Source organism: Triplophysa rosa, linkage group LG15 (genome assembly GCF_024868665.1).
Source record: "Triplophysa rosa linkage group LG15, Trosa_1v2, whole genome shotgun sequence".
NCBI lineage: Eukaryota > Metazoa > Chordata > Actinopteri > Cypriniformes > Nemacheilidae > Triplophysa > Triplophysa rosa.
In genome coordinates this window covers 23,454,904-23,476,949 of record NC_079904.1, presented here as the reverse complement: position 1 = coordinate 23,476,949, position 22,046 = coordinate 23,454,904, and the positions used below count along the sequence as shown (strand labels likewise).

General features: G+C 38.3%; 3 protein-coding genes across 3 annotated transcripts; 1 reads left to right on the top strand and 2 right to left on the bottom strand.

The window, feature by feature from the left end:
- The first annotated feature begins 235 nt into the window (after window positions 1–235).
- On the top strand, window positions 236–2,309 carry pnrc1 (proline-rich nuclear receptor coactivator 1). The gene is made up of 2 exons (XM_057353205.1): window positions 236–632; window positions 946–2,309. The coding sequence occupies exons 1-2, from the start codon at window positions 429–431 to the stop codon at window positions 1,294–1,296; spliced, it is 555 nt and encodes a 184-aa protein (XP_057209188.1). The 5' UTR covers window positions 236–428; the 3' UTR covers window positions 1,297–2,309.
- A 1,383-nt stretch (window positions 2,310–3,692) lies between these two features.
- gabrr1 (gamma-aminobutyric acid type A receptor subunit rho1) lies at window positions 3,693–10,885 on the bottom strand. The gene is made up of 10 exons (XM_057353113.1): window positions 10,791–10,885; window positions 9,660–9,710; window positions 9,360–9,466; window positions 8,285–8,352; window positions 7,454–7,677; window positions 6,322–6,404; window positions 5,377–5,517; window positions 5,021–5,173; window positions 4,083–4,279; window positions 3,693–4,011 (listed from the first exon to the last, which is right to left on the bottom strand). Exons 1-10 carry the CDS (start codon window positions 10,883–10,885, stop codon window positions 3,733–3,735), a joined length of 1,398 nt encoding a protein of 465 aa, XP_057209096.1. The 3' UTR covers window positions 3,693–3,732.
- Window positions 10,886–12,578: 1,693 nt separating this feature from the next.
- On the bottom strand, window positions 12,579–21,652 carry gabrr2b (gamma-aminobutyric acid type A receptor subunit rho2b). The gene is made up of 9 exons (XM_057353053.1): window positions 21,521–21,652; window positions 20,637–20,740; window positions 16,033–16,100; window positions 15,260–15,483; window positions 15,101–15,183; window positions 14,022–14,162; window positions 13,735–13,887; window positions 13,379–13,575; window positions 12,579–13,245 (listed from the first exon to the last, which is right to left on the bottom strand). The coding sequence occupies exons 1-9, from the start codon at window positions 21,628–21,630 to the stop codon at window positions 12,949–12,951; spliced, it is 1,377 nt and encodes a 458-aa protein (XP_057209036.1). The 5' UTR covers window positions 21,631–21,652; the 3' UTR covers window positions 12,579–12,948.
- Between the last annotated feature and the right edge of the window lie 394 nt (window positions 21,653–22,046).

Below are 22,046 nucleotides of genomic sequence, written 5' to 3'. Positions count from 1 at the left end.
AAAATTAATACGCCATTCTGACTTCACTAATTATACAGAAGATGAAAAACATATTATATATCATTATGTATATCCATTGACACTCATTCTCGTATTCATATTTTTTTATTTTTAGTACTGTATGTACAATGACATAACTGTGTACGAAAATGTATGTTTCATGTTGCTTTAATAAAAAAAAGTAAAACACACTCATGATTATGTAATTGTTTTTCGCGCATGCGCGCGCGCCATATCTTACGATGGAAACGGATGTTTTTACCCTCTGGCTTCTTCTCAACGGATATTTCAACAATATTAGCAAAAACTGAGGTGAAATATGTGAGGAAACTTTATTGACTGGTATTCTTCTCAGGATTTAAGAATTACGAGGTCAGGAAGCAATTGACATATCACCTCATCATCAGCATTTTCTGCGTTGTGAGATCATGCTGGGTGATGCGTTTGGACATCGCGTTGAATCAAGCGTGGGAAATAAAGCCGTGAAGACGAACAGATCCAAACAGATCCTGAGGAAGAGAGGAAGAATTGTGCTCAATAAGGACAACAGAGACACTGCAAACATCAGCAAAACATGCTATAAACCTTCACTAACTACACACGACGAGACTAAACCAGCTACTAATAAACAGGTAACCAGTATTAGCACATACAGAGTGCATATAACGTGCCCTGCTGAACAATACAATTCAAACTCTAACAGTTTTCATTATCGTCTGTTTTACTATTCAAATAATGTCTTTATGGAGTGTGTTTTGGTGTTTTATTGCTTCCCATCCACCTGATGACATCCCACCAGTAGAAAACATCACAAAGCCTATTCTAGTTTCCATAAAAACCAATACAATACTTATTATAACCAGTCAATTCGTTTTGAACTTCTTTCAAAAGAAAATCTTCATCTAGTCAGATCTTCTAATATTGTTCTCTGTTTGTCTTTCACAGTCAAAAGCAGAAAGATGTGACCGAGGACATCAGCCCAGTCATCTGTGTTTGAACCTGAACGATGGAAGACGGCACAGAAACGCTCCCGACAACACTGAGCTTGCCAAAACACACGAGAGTGTGACACGCCGTGAGAAGATGAACGTTTGTTCTGAGCCGTCATCTGACGGAGAGAAGACGTACGCTGGAGCCAAGTTCAGCGAGCCTCCTTCGCCCAGCGTCCTCCCCAAGCCGCCCAGCCATTGGGTGGGAGAACACGCGCGTCTGGATGCGGCTGCGCAGACCGCCTGCAGTAAAGAGCAGATGTCTGTGTGCCTGAAAACTCTGTTGAAGCTCCACGAGAAACCATGAGATAGACAAAATTACTATAGTAATTGAAGAGAAAACGTATTTGGACTGTTGACATCATGCAACAGATGCTGAACAATCTTTTCGAGTAGAATGAGGATTTTAAGACATTCAGACATGGGTACTGTATGTCTTTTAGCTGAAGAGTGAGCGTCGTTTTGATTCTGAGTCTCATTAATAAACCTGCATCACGATGGTTTTAACGTCGCATGAACCTGTCGACAGCAGGAGGAGTCGACACCTACATTTTTGCACAAGATGGGAAAGTCTATAAAAATGTTTAACTTTTGTTGGCCACAAGATAAGCTGTTTGTCTTGCACAACTTTCATGAAAAATGTATGTTATGGTAAATTTTACCAGATATTGAAGCACTGTGTGACGTAAGCAGCTTCTCTGTGCTAGTCCTCATTTCAGTTTTCATTTTCTCAAACATGTACAATTGTGCACATGTTCTGTCACATTGAAATCTGTAAATCCTTCTTCTGAACTTATTTCACTGCCAAACGATTTGTTTGTAACATTTGGATTAGTTAAAAACAGATTTGAAAAGATCATTTTATTTTTATCTAGAGATGATGAAATAAAGATTCTTTGTCCCTGTAATTTTTATGTTTTATGACAAGTGAGATCGATATTCAGGTCACATGCTCTCAGTAAGTGCATTTAACTGATTCTCTCGGTATGTGAAATCACAAATCCTCACTTCTGTCCTGTGTTTAAGCAGTTTAAGCAAATTTTAATTTAAATGACATTTGAAAAGGATTTGCCTATTTGTCAAACTGTAAGGATGTGCAGGGTTGGGTCACTTTCACATTTAAACACGCTTTCATTTTTGTTGAATGTTTCAAAACCAGTGAGTGAGTGATTTCAGTCACAGCATCTCTTCATCTCATTTACCAGTACAGAATGTCCATCATCATTTAGAGCATTCACAACTATCACACAAACTTGATCTTGTTGATAAAATCTGTATGAAATTCCTCACAAATTAATTTGTGGATTAAAGCCGAAGAAAATCTGAGTTCTATTATCTGTTGATTTTGACATGTGTTTTTTTTTAGTCGGTCCTCATAAACATTGTTCGTTTCACAATGCGTTATATTAAGTTCTTGACTCATTCCAGAGGTCTGTGCTCTTGGATACACGTTTTTTTTACGTTATTTACTTCCATTTTAAAAGAAGGATCTGATCTGCATCCATCTCAACACATCAAGAGCTCAACAGTTTAGCTATAAACTGAGGAGATGTCATCACATTAAAACATTTAAGCAGTCCAAAAAATAGACTATCAAATATCTGAAGTTTGTGTAGGTCAGCCGGCACTTGCAACACCAAGGTCATAGGTTGGATTCAAAGAGAGCGCACATGAAATGTCAAACCTGGATGGATAAAAGCATCTGTCAGATGTGTTAATGTCAATTCAATTATGTATAGATATGAATATAATATAATGAAAGAGTTAGCTTTATAACTATAGATGGTTTCATCAGATGCACGAAGTTAACGTTGGGTCTGTGTCTGGTTATAATATACAATTTAATTTAGATTCATATTATTTATTTGTGTTAAATTAAATTAAAACTACTAATAAATACAGTTATTGATTCTTTGTGGAGGTTTACCGGAAGTTTATGTAGTTGCCGCTAAAACATACACAGTAATAATTACAATTCATTACATTTACAGTTCACTTTTCATTTGACAAATTGTAAACCTTAAAACGTAAACATTTGAAGCTTTATAGAAAGAGAAGATGTGATCAAAACAAAACAAAATCATAATAATGGATTGTAACTATGGATTTTAATCATTTTGTATGAAATATAAAGGAAATATATTTATAAAAATATGCTTTGGTAAAATGTTTGACATTTTTTACTCATAATTTGACAACAATGATAATATGAAAGTTGATCAAATATCTATACACACCATAAATATATTTAGCCGCCTTGAACTTTAGATTTTATATTTAGATTATATTTAGATAACAGACGTTTCATCAGAATCACCGAAAAAATAAGATTCACGTCTTGCTTTGATGCATCAGAACATGTTTTATAAAACAAATTCAACAAACACAGCCGAGACACTTCATTTCCCAAGGATTTGCTGATAACAGACACTTTACCATAAAGATCAGTACACATTTAAGTATGTCATTAAATGAAACAAACATACAGCAAAACAAACGTATCTATTCAGGACCAGATAACAATGATTGTTAACCAATGACATGATCCTACTAAACCAAAATGTGTATGTCACACAAAAAGAATGCAAGCGTTTCTTTGTTGATTGTAAAATGATACACACACGTAGCAAGAACATTTGTTATTGACGAGTTGAAAAAATGTGTTTTTTGATCATAAAAGTACAAAATGAATTGTGATTCTGTTTTCGCAAATGTGTGTAGAATAAAAAGAAAGGAGCAGCAGTCACCGAGAGTATATAGACCAGTATATAATGTTGAATAGTGCGTACGCTCCGGGGAAGATGAGCCGGGAGTATTTGTCTATAGCATGTGTGTCTATAAATAAACTGCTGCGTGAAGGTCCTTGTTCCTTATCCAAAACTAAATGCATCAGGAAGAGCTCCTGTTTGTCTCCGTTCAGCTCGGACATGCCGTAGTTCCCGGTGGTCATCACATCCATGTCACTGTCACTGCTGCTGTACATCATCTGCCCCGGACGAACCATTCCACACGTACACGGCAACTGCAGCATCATCACATCACATCACACACGACGTCATCGTGATAACTGCTAACTGAAGTGTCTCATCTTACCTTACTGCTTTGTGTCCTCTCTTTGCGCTCCTGTAAGGTGGACAGGTAATTGACAGCGGCGTACTCGATCACAGACAGAAAGACGAAGACGAAGCTGACCCACAGGTAAATGTCCACAGCTTTGATGTAAGACACTCGGGGCATGGAGGCGTTTACTCCCGTGATGATGGTGGACATGGTGAGTACCGTGGTAATGCCTGCAAAGAAACTCAAGACGTCATAACAAATCTATGCACTTGAATCACCTACGGTGAAAAATATCATTGTCAGTGTAAGAGATGTTCAATTGTATTACATTATATTAACATCTGCAATAATCCTTTTCAGTATTTAAAGGAACAGTTCGCCCAGAACTTCTGTCATCATTTAAGTTGTTCCAAACTATTTTTTGTTTTGCTTAACTTATTTGTAAGAATGTTTGTAACAGTTCTGGGGCACCAAAACTTTCCCAATGTTCTCTAAAATATCTTCTTCTGTGTTATACATAACAAAGTAATTTATACAGATTTAAAACAACTTGATGTGTGACAACTATTATATGTACTTGTTTATGTACTGTTTTTACACAAATTGAGAGTATTCTTCTGTGATTCATTTATAGCTCTTGAAACAATTAAGAGACCACTTCTAAATTATTTTGAGGTTATATGAATTTACTATAAGTACAATGTGTGTTTAGAAGCAATTGATCAGTTTTCAACATTTCTCCCACCAAAAAAACACTTTGACCCTACAGACAATGAAACACCTTCACTTTCTGTGACGTTTTTGAAGACTTTTTGAAGGCACTAGTTTATTTCTATGCAAGAAACTACAGCAAAATAACAAAAGAAGAATTTCAATGATTCATGACAATGCCTCATGAGATGTACATGCGCGATGTCAGCTGTGGCATAATAAACACATCCGATCATGTGACTGATGTTTAGTTCTCTCACCCAGAGGAACTCTGGCAGGAACGGCCCGCCGGTCGATCCAGAAGGACACCCAGGACAACATGACCATCAGAGTGGCGGGAAAGTAGGTCTGCAGCAGAAAGAAGAAGATATGACGCCGCAGAGTGAAGTTGATGTACAGACGATTGTACCAACCTGCAGGAGACATGAATGACATCAACACACACATAACCATCATCCACAGAACATGTAATCTACTGGAGTGAAACACAAAGCCATTACTGTGTGTGTGTGTGCGTGCGTGCGTGCGTGCGTGCGTGCGTGCGTGCGTGTGTGTGTGCGTGTGCGTGTGTGTGCGTGTGTGTGTGTGTGTGTGCGTGTGTGCGTGTGTGTAATACCTGTACTGCTGTAGAAGGCTAGTTTAGAAGTGGTGTGAAACTCTTGAATGAGAAACTGAGAGAGAGAAATCTTCTCGTCCGTCTGCAGAGATTTGTTTCCTCTTTTCCAGTACAGCATCAGATCATCATCAGTATAAGCATCTGCACACAAAACATTGTCCTTTACAATCCTTACATCACATGACAGACCACATGAAATGAATGGAAAATCTGCGATCATTTTCAAATGTAAATGATTCAAATGGGACCATTTTTAGTATATATTACTATATTACATTATATTTTTATGAAAAAATACTATAGTTATCAGTGTATAGGGTCAGTTACTCTGACAACGTAATTAATTACTAGTTACTAGTTACATTCAATAGTGTAATTCGATTACTGTACAAATTACTCTCTCCAAAAAGTATTTAGATACTTTTTTTTAAACAGCAAATACTCATAATAAAAACTAGGGCTGCACGATAATTTATCGCGATACCACTAAACCCTATTGAAATCAAGCTGGCTGCGATATGCAATGTGTCGATATTTTTTAATGCGTAGCTTGTCCGTGAAGCACGGCTCTGGGATCAGTAGAAATGCTGCTCGAGTTTGAGTCGCTTATAATGTGCATTTGAAAAAGCAACACCCGCCAAACATGATCATTATAAATATACTTTATTATCATAAAATTTCCTGATGAGGCTTGAGTAACAGTGATAATAAGATTTCCATTGGCATTTCCTAGATTCTAGAAGGTGTTATGGTCTTCTTCTGCAGTGTGTATTTGGAGTTTCCGCACGAGAGCGCCCTCTGGCTTTCGGTTGCAGCTGCATTTTACCGTACTTCACTCATAAGCTGTGCATAAATCACCTGATATTTATCGTCGGTTTATCGCGACAGCCCTAATAAAAACACCAATACAGCTAGGAAAGCAAGTCATGATGTGTTTGGACTCACAGCTCTCAATCTCCAGTGAACATGTCTGCGTGTCCAGGGGAAAGTGACTCAGATCCATATTACACATTGATGTGACCGTGACCCTGCAGAACATCACAAGTATGTAGCTTTTGGGTTTATTCCACTCAAACCAATGTTTGGGTAAAATGAATAACACAACGGTATTGTACTACAGTGTTTCACGTCGGTTATTGTTTTGGTCTGCTCATGTATTTCATGTTGAAGGATTGTCGTTCACATTTGGTTTATTGACTTCATGTTATAGATATATGCATTAAGTGCTTTGGCCTGTTGCTGCAATGCATCAATGAGTCCGCCATATTGGACAGGGCAAGACTGCATTATGATGTATCTCAGAATCAGAAGGAGCTTTATTGCCAAGTATGTTTACACACACAAGGACTTTGACTTGGCGACAGGAGCTTAGTGCAGAAGAAGTGTACACATGGTGCAAGAAAAAATGAGAAATTAAATAAAAACAATAAAGCACTATATACAAAACAACATATAATTGTTTTTAAAAGATTGTACAGATGTGTTAGTTATTTACAGGTTTAACCTATTGTTTCTTACAATGTACAGTTTCCAGATGCTATGTGCAATGTGCAAGTGGTAAACTCGTGCATCTCGTAAAAAACACAGCTTCCCCATTCACTTGTATGTTTAATGGCAGTCTTGCCCTTACCAATATGGCGGCCGGCAATGATGACCTATGATTCATTGGCCAGTGCGCTGATTTACGATATAAAGAGGGATGTGGTAGTACATGGCAAAACTTAAGAGATCAGCCACCTGGCCTCAGAGAATAAGATGTAGACAGTAGATGTAGAGGACACATGGAGATGCTGCTCTTGGAACAGTTGATTCTCTTGTAGATTGCAGCAAGTTGAGATGATCATACTATAGAATTATAAAGTCATTTCATTTGACAGATTGGGTGTAGGGCGGCTCTGAGATTAACACTCAGCAATTAGCCAGATTTGTGTCCGGATAGACCCGCGGGTCACGCTAATCCTACAGATTCTCATATATTAATCCACGCGGTCCAGTGACTTCTTTAGATTAGTATCTGAAGAAAGAACAGCACAACTGCACTTCATTTAACTCACTCATGAATTTATCACATGTTTACCTCAGGCTGTAGAGAACTTTGCCTTCAGGATAAACTCTGAGCATGACGTTCTCTGTGGTGGTGTCATGGATGAATGAACGTTTGGAATGAACGAAGAATATGTCGGGTACCCAGATCTTCTTCAACAGTCGACCGTCAAAGGTCATGCTGTGGTTTCTTTTACTGGGAAAAGACAGACGCGTGTCCTTCCAGTAGTGTCTCAGGTAGAGGGTCATGGTGAAGTCCTGCAACACACACAATCATTAACTGCCCGCAAAGATGTATTTTTTTCTAACACATTGAGTGTTTTTTCAGCCATCTCATGAAGTCAAACTGATCTTTCCATGAGCTGCTACTGCATATATTTGACATTTGAAAAGTCAACCCTGTTACCAAACCTTGTCTTAACCTGGTATTAATATGATGAATGTTGATACTGCTACAAACATTTCATATGTTAAACTCTTAGTTTTCACACTCTGTTAATGTTAAGAGAGAATATGTATGGGAATCTTTGCTCATATTTAACAAGTCCTGTCAGTGCACACGGGGCGTTTCTGGAAAGATTAGAAAGAGTGCTGGTGTTAAAATCCAAATCATGCACTGTAAAAAATCCTGTAAAAAAATGAATTTTCTGGCAGTTGGGGTGCCAGAAAAATTCTGTAAAATAACCTTTTATTATTGTTTCACATAAAATTATATGTATTTCTTGAAAATTTGTGGTTCAAATTGTTCTGTGATTTGACATTTTTTCACTAGTAAAATTCTGTAAAAAAATGTTTTTCTTCTGTGCTTCAGTCTTAATGGCACTGAATTGTATGAAAGCTGCTGTATGTTATGTCAGTGTTTTACCATCTCAACTTCAGAGATGGTGTCCAGACTCTCCAGCTGAACGTCCACTCCCACAGGTATCGCAGGACCTGCAAATATACACAACATTAATACATCCATTTCTTTTTCTTTTTTCATATACAATGCATCATAAAAGAATTGCGTTTAAGTTGTTTTCTAATGTACTCTGGTATAAGCACAATAAAGCTGAAAATATAAATTCAATCGATGTACTTAAAACATCCAGCCATCTGTTTGACATTCATCTGTACATCTGTCCACCTCATCTATAGTCTCATTAACATCATTATATAATGTGAGAAAATTAGATGAGATACACATGAGCAAACGTGTGCTGTTCTGGTCTATGAGAACCATTTTCAATATTAACTCAAAAATGTTATTCATTATTTTTTAACCTCAGTCATTTATGCTGATGCACAACATAAACATGTTTTTTTTCTTTCAGTGTCAACATATGCCTATATTATACACATACAGACTTTTCTCTTGCTTTTAAAGGGATAGTTCACCCAAAAATGGAAATTCTGTCATCATTTACTGATAATGTTCGGTTGAAAAACAGGAAGAAATTTAGAAGAATGTCAGATCTCATCCCCCATTGACTCCCATAGTATTTATTTGACTATGACGGTAAATAAGGGGATGAGATCTGTTTGGTTATTGACATTCTTCCAAATATCTTCCTGTGTTTTCAGCAAAACAAAGAAATGTATTCAGGTTTGGAACAATCTGAGGGTGAGTAAATGATGACAGAATTTCCATTTTTGGGTGAACTATCCCTTTAAAAGCAAGAGAAAAGTCTGTATGTGTATAATATAGGCATATGTTGACACTGAAAGAAAAAAAACATGTTTATGTTGTGCATTTTTGGGTGAACTGTCCCTTTAACGAGTTGATAAGACTACAGTATTTGTCTAGATTTATTGAATTACTTGTGATTCTTTGGTTGATATGATGTGAGTGTGTGTGGACTTTGGTAAATAGGGCAGATGTCTACTGTAAATGCTGTTGGCACAGAGCCACAGTGTCATAATCTCTATCTGTTTTGATGTTAAATCTCGTCTCGTCTCACCTCCGAAGCCAGGCCTCATGGTGAAGTCATGGTCGTCTAACTTCAGCAGCTGTTGTGATTTGGTGACGGGGGCTTTCGTGACGTCTGGACTTCTCATCAGTAATGTGCTGTTACACAAATACACATGTCAAACACCAATGAGCAAATAACACAAAATCAAATATTACCACTGTGTACACTAGATAATAAATCAAGGATTAAAAACTTGACATATAAAATGCGAAAAACTTGAATGAAAAATAATGAATGACAGACAGATATGTATTTTGGGCAGAATTGTATATTGATGTTTTGTTATACCTGCCGGGTTTATGTGGTTCTCTCTCTCTTCTGCTTGTTTCTCGTCTGGATCTGAACAATTCAAGAGGAGACATTATCATATCAGAACAATTCTTTTTATTCGATTTTTTTACATTTATTTTATTCGATTTTTTAGTGTACCGTGAGCTATTTTATTGCATGTTTTCTTCATTTATTGCATTTTAAATTGAATTTCAGATCTGTTTGTCAGACAGGTGTAATTATATAACTATTGGTTGAACCTTTTCCAAAACTTTCTTTTGTTTTATTTGGATTTACTGTTTGTACACATTCTAAAAAACCTTGACCCAACAAAGTGCATTGTCACTGTAAAAATGAAAAGAAAATCATTTCATTTTATTTTTCATTTTGGCACATTTTATGGGCGCAGTTATGTATAGTGAAATTATGAATGTGGTTTTCATTTTCATCATTTAATGTATTTATTTAAATTGGGCAGGAATGACGTTCCATAGTTGTCAATGTCACAAAATGTAATCATTCGATTTGAATATTATTATAAAAATACATTCAAAAACAGATCAGAACAGTTTAAACTTTCTATTTAAATCTTCATTACTAACCACTGTCTACTATTCTTACTGTGTACATCATATTGTCATATCATATGAATGTAAATTCACAGAATAGATGTACAATGTCTTTTCATCATTCCACTGATTCAGTACAATTGTCTTTATAATGTTTTTATTTACATTTACTCTCTAATTTGTATCATTGTATGTCTTGACATGGTCTTGAATGACATTGTCTTCCATTACCAACGACAATTCCATGGCAATAAAGCTCTTTCTGATCGTGTCTGCACACATTATATCACACAAATATGAGGTATTTGAGGAACACGACAAATACTGGAATTTTACTTTCCATCTAAACATCATTCTAATTCTAGTTTATATGTTTGCAAGACATACACATGACACGTGTACATTTGTGAATGTTACAGTTACTAAGACATGACAACATCCTACGCGGGAATAAATGATTGTGTTATTTAACTACAACTCTGACAGAATTAGTTCCGCTTACAAACAGGAATGTAAAATTAAGACATCATTTGTCTCATAGAAAGCTCAAATAAGAGTTGATTGATTCATTCACACACACCTGATCTGACTGCCGGTCTGAATCACCTGTGCGTGCAGCTGCAGAGCTCCAGAGAGAAAACACACGCAGAACAGAAAGCAGACGTCAGCGTGCATGATGCCCACATCAAGCCAGCGCCACTTAAAAGCAGTAAAGGAGTTGAAACGGGTCCGGTGTTCTGTCCTGCAGTGTGATGCCCTGTGTGTGTGGACGTGTCATGTAATGCACACGCAGGCAGCTGCATTAATCTGTATGAATGTGAAGGTCAGACGTGCAGAAGGGGCTTTAGCGGTTTCAGGGTGAAACAGACATTTGCTGGCTATATGTTATGTAATGTTTAGTGCGCATTACGTGCTATCTGAATTCAATTGACGTAATCCTGTGGTATAGACACGATCAGTGCTCCAGCTCTTACTCAGACACGTTTTTGTTAAACGTCACATTTATTTCTATGTTGTATATATTACGTCGTATATTGTATATTAGACTTTCGGACATCGTGGTGATGATGGCCTTTGTCCATCACAGTTGGTTAATATTGAAGGATTTGCCCCGTGTCCTGGCAATGTGAAATGTTCAATTGTACATAAACCTTTTGTCTTTAAAGAAAAACAAGAAATGAAAAATAAATTAACAGTAATGAAAGAATTTGATGTTGTATGTGCTGCTTTGACCTCACATCAACGTGCAGACAGGTGTATTGGAAGGTGAGTGTCTCATCTCTCATGTGTCCTTTTAATCCATTATTATCCACTTTTACACCGACAAAGGTTGTTGTCCTGGTTTCAACTTTCCTCCGTTCCAACAACCTGAATGAGACAGTTGAGCTTGTGTGTGTACGGACTGGAGGTGTGTATAGTGTGAATAGTTTGGTTCTCAACCTCTCATCTGGCTGATTTGATTTATCATTCTTAATACGCATCTGGCAACCAATCAGATTTAAGCCAGGAAATGAGTAGGGTTAGGGTTAAGCCTTAGATATAGGATTAAGATCATGTTTGCATGGAAATATGGAAACAGCTAAAAGCTGATGTGTACAAACTGCGTTCTTACATACATAGATATACACACATAGATGCCTTATTAGCGTCTGTTTCTATGAGGCTCTATACGCAAGTCATCCGGCAAATTGCAATGGTCAACTGCGCGTCTGCAATCATATTTATACATATGTATGAATATCAAACGTTAGCTAACTCAACATGAAAAAATATCCACGGTTTAAAAATACAAATAAAACACAAAACAACAGCTGCCTGTCAACCTGAACATGTATTTGCATAACTCCGCCCCCTTTATCACTCACAAACTTACAGTAACCCTAAGCCCTTAATTGTGATGTTATGTGCTTTGTACTGTAAAGTTACAGTATCTTACCGGACGGTGAATGAGATGATTGACATGAGGAGGCGTGGCGTTGTAGAGAGCCCTGAAGAGAGAGTGGGCTCTTTCTAAGCTAGCTTGCTATTGCTAGCCACTAGAAAACTGCCTACCACAGCTTTAACCAATAACCTGTAAGACCTCATGTCAGCCAATAGGGAGAATTCACCTATTTCACAAAATGGCGACAGAGACCGGAAGTAGGAAAAACGTTTTCCGGCCGCACTGCTGCCATAGCCATTCATTCATTCATTCATTCATTCATTCATTCAGCTTGTTTTCTCACAGGCATTCATTTTATTTACCAAAAACAAAAGTAGCATATGTTGTCCGATTTATTCATGGTTTACTGGGAGATGTAAAAATAGGGAAAACAAACATTACAAAAACATTGTTTTTTGAGCGATTCATTTATTATCAAGGTCTGATATATGTTAGACATATCAGCGTAAAGGAGCGCTACATGCCTAACTTCTTCTGGTCTCCGCAACTGTTCTGTGTAGTGAAAAGAGCATTGACCGGACAAGCGTTTACCCTACTTCCGGTTTGTACACGTTATGCTGTGAAATAGGTCTATTGTTTCAGAGGCAGAACTTTTATAGATATTTGAAAAGCAAAGATCATTGTTTATTTGATCATTTGGATGTCACGCTTTTCTTAAAGGGACAGTTCACCAAAAATGAAAATCATCATTTATGACTTTCTTCAAACATTCATGATAGTGAGACATTGAAACAAACTATATATCTAAGAACACTTCTGATAACACTCCACAAACACGATCCCGTTGTAAGGCACGTCAGCAGTACACAGACCAGTAAATGACGTTAAAGAATATAAAGGCCCCTGGGAAGATCATGCATGAGTATGAGTCGATGATGTGGGTGTTCTGAATGATGCGGAGGCCACGGCGGGATTTCTTCTTACTTCCCGCGTCGTCACCTTCCACAGACAGATGCACAAGCATGCGGTCCTGTTTATCTTCCTCGCCGGTGGTTTGGGCGAATCCTGCCAGGCCGTTGCTATCGGGATTACTGTACGCTCCATTCAGCATTACAGTCCTTGTGTGGGACGCATCACATGCGCAGGGTGCATGCTGTCATGAAAAAACAGAAAACTGGTGACAAAAGCTTTCAGTTATCTGTCCTAGTGCTACAGTGCAACTATAGTGTTTGGGATTTTATTTGTATTCCAAGCATGGTATTAATGCAGGACAGTTGTGAACTTGCCTTCTGTCTTAACTTGCGTTCAGTCCCGTCATTCACCGTTGTTAAATAGTTCACGGCGGCGTACTCAAGAACAGACAGAAAGACGAAGACGAAGCTGACCCACAGGTAAATGTCCACAGCTTTGATGTAAGACACTCGGGGCATGGAGGCGTTTACTCCCGTGATGATGGTGGACATGGTGAGTACCGTGGTAATGCCTGCAGAAATAAATGACAAGGATGAATATAACAATCAGTTTAGCTTTTTCTAGGAATACTTGGACCTTAACAGTCTTACATCATCACAACTGACATAAAGATCCTCGACACATTTCAGCATTTAGTTAAAAACAACCCCTGTGTTTTTTCTGAAATCACCTAAAGAAACTCTGGCAGGAACGGCCCGCCGGTCGATCCAGAAGGACACCCAGGACAACATGACCATCAGAGTGGCGGGAAAGTAGGTCTGCAGCAGAAAGAAGAAGATATGACGCCGCAGAGTGAAGTTGATGTACAGACGATTGTACCAACCTGCAGGAGACATGAATGACAACATGCATACATTAAACAATATGACAAAACTGTCTCGGATACTCCCAAGTAGTACTGATCTATTATTTAACAGCCACGATGAGAGCAGTGTGATTTAAACCTTTGATCTGTACCTGTGCTGCTGTAGAAGGCCAGTCTGGAGGTTGTGTGGAACTCCTGAATGAGGAACTGAGAGAGAGAGATTTTATCATCTGTGCTCAGTGATTCATCTCCACTCTTCCAGTAGAGCATCAGGTCTTCATCAGTGTAGGCGTCTGGACATACAGCACATAACCCAGTGCTGGCAAACAGTCCTGTGTGATATTTAGTGTGAGAATCTAAGGAAGCATGCAGGGGAAGCAGATATAAAAAGCATGCAGGGGAAGTATGCAGGAAAAACGTGAAGGAGAAGCATGCAGGGAAAAATGCTGGAGAAGCATGCAGAGAGCCCTCAAGGGAAGCTTGTTGGGGAAGAAGCATGCAGATGAAACGTTCAGGAAAAGCATGCAGGGGAAGCATGTTGGGAAGGAATGTAGGGAAAGTGTGTGGGAAAAGCGTGCAGGGAAAGCATGCAAGAGAAGTATGCAGGGGAGCATATTGGGAAGGAATGTAGGTAAAGTGTGCAGAAAAAGCATTCAGGGAAAGCATGCAGTAGAAGTATGCATTGGGAAAATGTTGGGAAGGTAAAGTGGGCAGAAAAAGCATGCAGGAGAGCATGTTGGAAAGGAATTAGGGGAAGAGTACAGGAGAAACATGCAGCAGAAGTATGCATGAGAAGTTCACATGGGGAAGCATGCAGGAACAGCATGCAGGGGAAAGGATTGTCGGGGAAGTGTGAGGTAGGAGAAGCATGCATGGGGAGAATGCTGGAGAAACATGCAAGAGAAACTTGCAGGGAAATCCAGGCGAAGCATGCAGGAGAAGCGTTCAGGGAAAACATGCAGGAGAAGTAAGCAGGGGAAGCATGTTGGGGAGGATTGTAGGGGAAGTGTGCAAAAGAAACATGCAGGAGAAGTGTGCAGGTAAAGCATGCATGAGGAAGCACACAGGGGAAGCATGCAGGAAAAGCGTCCAGGGGAAGTATGCAGTGGAAGCACGCAGAGAAAGCATGCATTAGAATCATTCAGGGAAAGATTGCAAAAGAAGCATGCTTGAAAATCATACATGGGAAGCATGCATGAGAAGCATTGAGACTAATGCATGCAACGCTCACAGCTCTCCAGCTCTAGTGTGCAGGTCTGTGTGTCCAGTGGGAAGCGGCTGAAGTCCATATTACACGCTGAAGTTACAGTCACCCTGAAGCACAGAAACACACCTTCAAACATGACTGTGATTGATGATGTCATGTGTACTTCTGTTCTCTTCTGCTCACCTCAGGCTGTAGAGAACTTTGCCGTCAGGATAAACTCTGATCATGACGTTCTCTGTGGTGGTGTCATGAATAAAGGAACGTTTAGAATGGACGAAAAACACGTCAGGTACCCAGATCTTCTTCACCAGTCGACCATCAAAGGTCATGCTTTTATTGGTTTTACTGGAAAAAGACAGACGCTCGTCCTTCCAGTAGTGTCTCAGGTAGAGCGTCATGGTGAAGTCCTGTATTATAAAACATGACGCGATGTTAAACACAAGACAGCATTAACTCAATGATGAAAGTTTGGGGCAACCTCTTTGTTTGCCTTTTTTTCTATTTTAATAGCTTAATTGTATAGTACAGTGAAGAGATGACAGAAAAATGAGATGGCGTGAGAGAGGAACAGGACTGGTCATGTGATCTCAACACGTAAAGGCAAACCGCTAAAGGTGCATTAAACAGTAGAAAACTATGCAACCCATGCAGCTTTAATGATGTCTTGATGAAATGTTCCCATCTGTTGGCATTACTGAGAGCTTTCAGAGTTTCAGATGGACGAAGCTTTCTGATTGGCTGCTGGGTCACTGGATTATCCCCATAGCATGTTACGTAACACCAGATCTCCCCTCGCTCGTAAACATCGGCACTGATACGATAAACAAAAGCACGTCTAGATGTCATATGCTTTTAGAGGTCAATCACAAATACTGAGATTGACATATAATCCAGGCATTTACACTCAAATATCATTACACGGAAGATCAAAAGTTCATCAAAATCACTCTTCTTACCATATCGACCTCTGAGATACTGTCCAAACTCTCCACCTGCACATCTACACCCACTGGCACTGCTGGACCTGAACACACATTTCAGTTTTAGAAACACACATTTCTTCATGTAACTGAATCAATATCAGGAATATGTAACCTATTGTGGAAATACAAACATGTGTTTTAACGCACATGCACTCATCGTCCACTTTATTAGGAACATCTGTTCAATTGCTCATGAACACAAATATCAAATCAGCCAGTAGACATGAGATGTGTCTGAAAGTTAAGCGTCATATTTATGATAACAAAAAATGACAACTGTATTCTCAGATCAGCAGAGGATCAGAATTTAGATTAAAATTTGTGTGAGGCAGGTCTTGCGCATGTCTCATGAGGGCCGGGTGATATGTCCAGTGTTGGGTGTAACTAGTTACTAAGTAATTAGTTACTGTAATTTAATGACTTTTCCCTTGGAAAAGTAAAGTAAGGGATTACTCATTTTTTCTGTCATTTAATTACAGTTACGTCTGAAGTAATTATACTAAATACTGTGTGTGGTACTGTATATGTGTGTGTAATAGTTGAATTGACATCAAAATTCAAAGTCTAACTTTAAAACCTGTGCTTTAATTACTTAGTAACTAGTTACACCCAACACTGGACATATCACAGGGTTCTACGGGACGGGGTGGGGGGCTAGCAATACTCCACAAAGACAAACTAAAAGTATCTCAGTTGACTTTGCCTATGTACTCTTCTTTCGAATCTATCGCCCTGAAAATCAATGGAGCGATTCCTACTATCCTCACAACTGTCTATTGCCCTCCAAAGAGCAATAATGTTTTCTTAACGGAACTTTCTCAGCTTTTGACCTATCTATGCTCTCTGTCTCCAAATGTTATTATGCTGGGCGATTTTAACATTCACATAGACAATGTCAGCAATGCATATACAAGTGAATTTGTATCATGTTTGGATGGTTTTGGTTTGCAGCAATTCAATGCACTGCCTACTCATTCTAGAGGGCATATTCTCGATCTTGTCTGCTGCTCTGGTATAACACCTTATAATTGCACTGTTTCTGACTTGTCTATATCAGACCACATGCTGGTGTCATTTTACGCCAAATTGGCAGTTTTTAAGGTAAAACCGTGTCGCCCCATCACATTTTGAAATATTAAGAACATTGATGTGCCTATTCTTTTCGTGAATTTGCAATCTTCTCTGGTAAATCAGACTTCTCTGCTGTTGATGAACTGGTCTCATACTACAATAATGGACTGAACATGATCTTAGATGATTTCGCACCTATGAAAATTCGACCTGTTTCATTTGTACATTCTGCTCCTTGGTTTACATCTGAACTGCGTGAACTTAAGACCAAAGGCCTTTTTTGAGTCAAAGGTTAGAAATATTCATCAACAATTACTAGTACCCCTCGCCATGAGTCAAGTCAATTAATTTTTCATCCACCTCCTCACTCTGTGCTTTCTACCTTTACTCTACCTACTACCACTGAGATAATGTGCCTGATAAATAAATCAAATTCTTCGACATGTCAACTTGACCCCCTACCTACTTCCTTAGTTAAAGTTTGTTTACCAGCTCTGTCGCCCTTGATCACTAAAATTGTCCATTCTTCACTTGTGTCTGGTTCTGTACCTTCATCTCTCAAATCTGCAATTATTACACCTATACTTAAGAAACCAGGGGCTGATCCCTCTAATCTAGATCATTTCCGTCCGATCTCTAATTTGCCGTTTATATCTAAGATTGTAGAAAAATGTATTGCCATTCAGGTTCATAAACACCTCTCTAATAATGATCTGTATGAACAGTTCTGATCTGGAAAATGATCTGGTTTTCGTCCCTATCATAGTACAGAGACTGCTAGAATTACCAATGATCTGCTGCTGGCTCTGGGTTATTGACTATACTTGTGCTTCTCGACTTGAGTGCAGCCTTTGCTACTATCTCTCATAAAATACTCCTGGATAGGTTAGCTTCTATTGGGATTACGTGTACGCCTCTGTCTTGGTTTAAGTCATATCTTTCTGGTCGCACTCAGCTCGTTCAGTTAAAGAGTTTTAGATCAAGGACATCTACAGTCACCACTGGTGTTCCCCAGTGCTCTGTTCTTGTCATGGTTCTGCCCCATCTTGTCTTGCTTTTCTTGACCTAGTGGCAGAACCACCTCTTGTTTTACGTGGAGAGAGAAGTTTTGGCCCTCTTGGCCTTCCACATTCTCTTTATCTCCGGTGTCGCGTCTCTGTTCCCGCCATTTCGTCTCCTTAATTGGTCGTTATTGGTTTCATGCCCCACACCTGTTCCCTCTTGATTTGTCCCCTTATTTAATGCCCCTGTGTCCTCTGTCTTGTGCTGGATCATTGTACTCTTGTGTAGTGTAGTGTAGTGTAGTGTAGTGTAGTGTAGTGTAGTGTAGTGTAGTGTAGTGTAGTGTAGTGTAGTGTAGTGTAGTGTAGTTATTTTGTATTTAATTCAAATGTTGTCTCTAGTTTAGTTTAGTGTAGTTAGTCCATGTTCTTATTATCTGTCACGTTTATAGTTTGTTATTTTACCCCCACGTGGGTCTTTGTTTATTAGTCTGGTAATCCCCTACCCGCTGTCTGCACTTGGGTCCTCTGTCCTTGTCATTGTGTCCTCACCACCCCCGTTCGTGACAGTTCTGGGCCCTCTTCTGTTCATTATTTATATACTCCCTCTCGGTTACATCTTAAGGAAGTATGATATCCACTTCCACTGTTATGCGGACGACACCCAACTCTACCTGTCTGCCAAACCCAGCGGTTCTTTTCCTCCACCTTTTCAGCCCAGTTGTCTAGCCGAAATTAAAGATTGGCTTTCATATAATTTCCTGAAATTAAATGGTGACAAAACTGAGGTTTTACTCGTTGGTACGAAATCTGTTCTGTCTAAATCTAACGATTTTTCCTTGCACATTGACAATAATTTAATCCTTCCTTCCTCACATATCAAAAGCTTGGGTGTTATCTTGGATACCACATTATCCTTTGAAACTCATATTAATAATGTTACACGGACAGCATACTTCCATTTACGTAATATTTACCGTCTCCGTTCTTCTCTCTCCACCGACAACACAGCAGTTCTTATACATGCATTAGTCACCATGCATTAGTATAGACTATTGTAATGCCCTTTCAAAATTGTTACTTAATCTCCAGTTGGCTCAGAATTCTGCAGCTCGTGTCCTCACTAGAACACCTTCGATTGCTCTTATCTCACCTGTTCTCCAGCAATTGCACTGGGTTCCAGTTAAGTTTCGAGTTGATTTTAAGATCTTATTACTCACTTACAAGGCACTACATCATCTTGCACCCTAATATCTCACTGAACTTCTCTGCGTTTACACCCCTGCACGTGCTCTCAGATCTTCATCTTCACTTTCTCTCGTGGTACCTCGGATTCGATTAACTACCATGGGTGCTAGATCTTTTAGCTATGCTGCCCCCCGCCTATGGAACTCCATTCCTTTAGACATCCGAAACAGCGACTGTCTGCAGACTTTTAAAACACGTCTTAAGACGTCTCTTTTTACCCAGGCTTTTTTATAACGTGTTTTATGGTATTCTTACTGCAATTTATTTGTGTATGCTGAGTGTTTGTTACATAGTTTGTCCCGTGCAGTGATTTGTACATATATATTCTTTTTTCTTCCATGTACTTATTTTTCTCTTTGATGGCTGTGGGGTGACCTTTGGTGTTTTGAAAGGCGCCATCAAATAAAATGCATTATTATTTTATTATTATTATTATTAATGTATAATTCTCACATTTGTAATACTTTAGTCAGATAATCATAAGATTTTATGTAGTTGTATATTATTTATTTGAATGAATTAAAAGCCGTTTCATGTCTATCCTTGAATCACTTAATTAATTAAGGTTGATATAGGACATAGAAAGTAATTAGTAATAAGTAATTAAATACTTTTTGGAGAGAGTAATTTGTACAGTAATCTAATTACACTATTGAATATGTAATTAGTAACTAGTAATTCATTATTCAGGCAGCTATAGTGCATTCCAATAATAAACAGATGTAAATGCCCTCTGGAGTGTTGCTTCAGAGGAAGAACTGGCAGAAGAGGCAAAACACTTTATTTCATGTATGAAATGTTCATCAGTTTGAACCAACCAACAACATTAAAAACGTCTGTAGTTTTCAATGTTGCCACAAACATCCAGACCAACAGATTCAAGATTAAGCATTTGCATGTTAAAAATTATGTGGTTATATGTGTATCTGGTTTTTTTAAAGGTATGCTGCAAAAACATTAAAATCTACAGTCAGTTATTACAAGAAATTTTAATTTGTTTCCATTTGATTCTCAAAATATAGGAGATTGTAATCAAACTGATGCTAAAGTTTTTTTTTCATGGTACTGGCACTAAGCCAAACTAACACTGGACAGCAAGAATCTTTAACAATGTATTTTTAGATCTTTTACAGGATTTTTCAATTGCAGTGCATCAAAAAGAGGTAGGTTTATTGTAGGATGTATAAATAAATATAAATTGAATTAAACGAATCAACTAATTTCATGTACTTACAAATAAATTAAACTTTGCTTTACCTGCAAACGCTGGTCTCATGGTGAAATCATGATCATCAACACGCAGAAGATGATCTGACTTCACCTGATGTGTCTTGGTTTCATCCATCTTCTTGAAAAGTGGACTGCAAAAATAAACAATAGCTTTCTCATACAGACAAGTCAATAAATAAAATTCAATTCAATTTGATTTATGTAATGCTTTTCACAATGTGCATGTTCCAAAGTCGCTTTACAGGAGAAAATAAGAAAAACACAAAAAAGGTAAAACAAAGCACAGTGCATGGTGTTTATAGAACAATCAAGATCACCATAGTAAATAATATCTAATAAATGCAGTCTCCCGATGGTTTATTGAGCATATTATGCATTAATAAACTCAATCACTCCATCATACTGAGGTGTGACATTATACTATGTAGACAAGTAATTACCAAATGTTTATGTTTTCAGGCTAACTTTCTTTTATAGGATATTATTTTTTCAACACTGATGTAATCCAAATGAGAACATATATTTTATACTAGCAGTGCTTATTTCATATTAAATTAATGCACTTGAGAACATATAATACAAATCATCCAATCATTTAGGTTTTTGAAACACCCAATTGTTATCAACCTATAGCCTACATAGAAATTTAAGTGCTTATGAAGCGATGAAATATTCAAGCCAGGTGTTCTGTTTAAGTTTTGCTCCATGTTGTTACATTTTGTATAATTAAACTTTTTTACTTAAAATCTAATTACTGAGATAAACTTACTGACCCCGATCCCCCTTATTTAATTCATAATAATCTAATTTGCATACTCGTTTAGGCAACTTTTTAACATTTTAACAGGATTCCAGGTTTTCTCAAATGTTTCACTTCTTTAAACAGGTTTTGGTGTAAGAGAGGCACTTACTTTCCGTGTTTGTGATGCTGAGTTGAAACTGAGTTTAGGTGATGCTGCACTGGTGTGGTCCTGATGCTGCGTCTCGTCCTCCGGCAGTCACCGCATGCACACGCGCACATCACAAGCAGCGCGAGTCTTATAAAGTCACACATGGTGACGGACACCGCGCATTCAGTCGAGTCGCACCATCCTTCCATCAATGTTGACAGCCCGTGAAGAGATGACCGCCGGGATATTTGAGCAATGAGCTGCACGCGGGAGCCGCACGCGCGCAGTGATTGGCCTGGCAGGAGCAACGCTTCCTCTGGGAAATATGACGGCATTCCCAAAACGTCCAGGACGCGCAGATTTATTTGCCGATCGCTTGCTCGCTTTTTTTTACTTTTCCCATTTACGAAAATAAATGTTTTACGACAAATAAAATAAAATCCCACAACACCCAGTCCAAACATGTTTTTTTCTTTGATGTTCTAAATGTTCAAACACAGAAAAAGTCATTTAAGAGGCTAATATTAAATGACAAACTATATTTTGT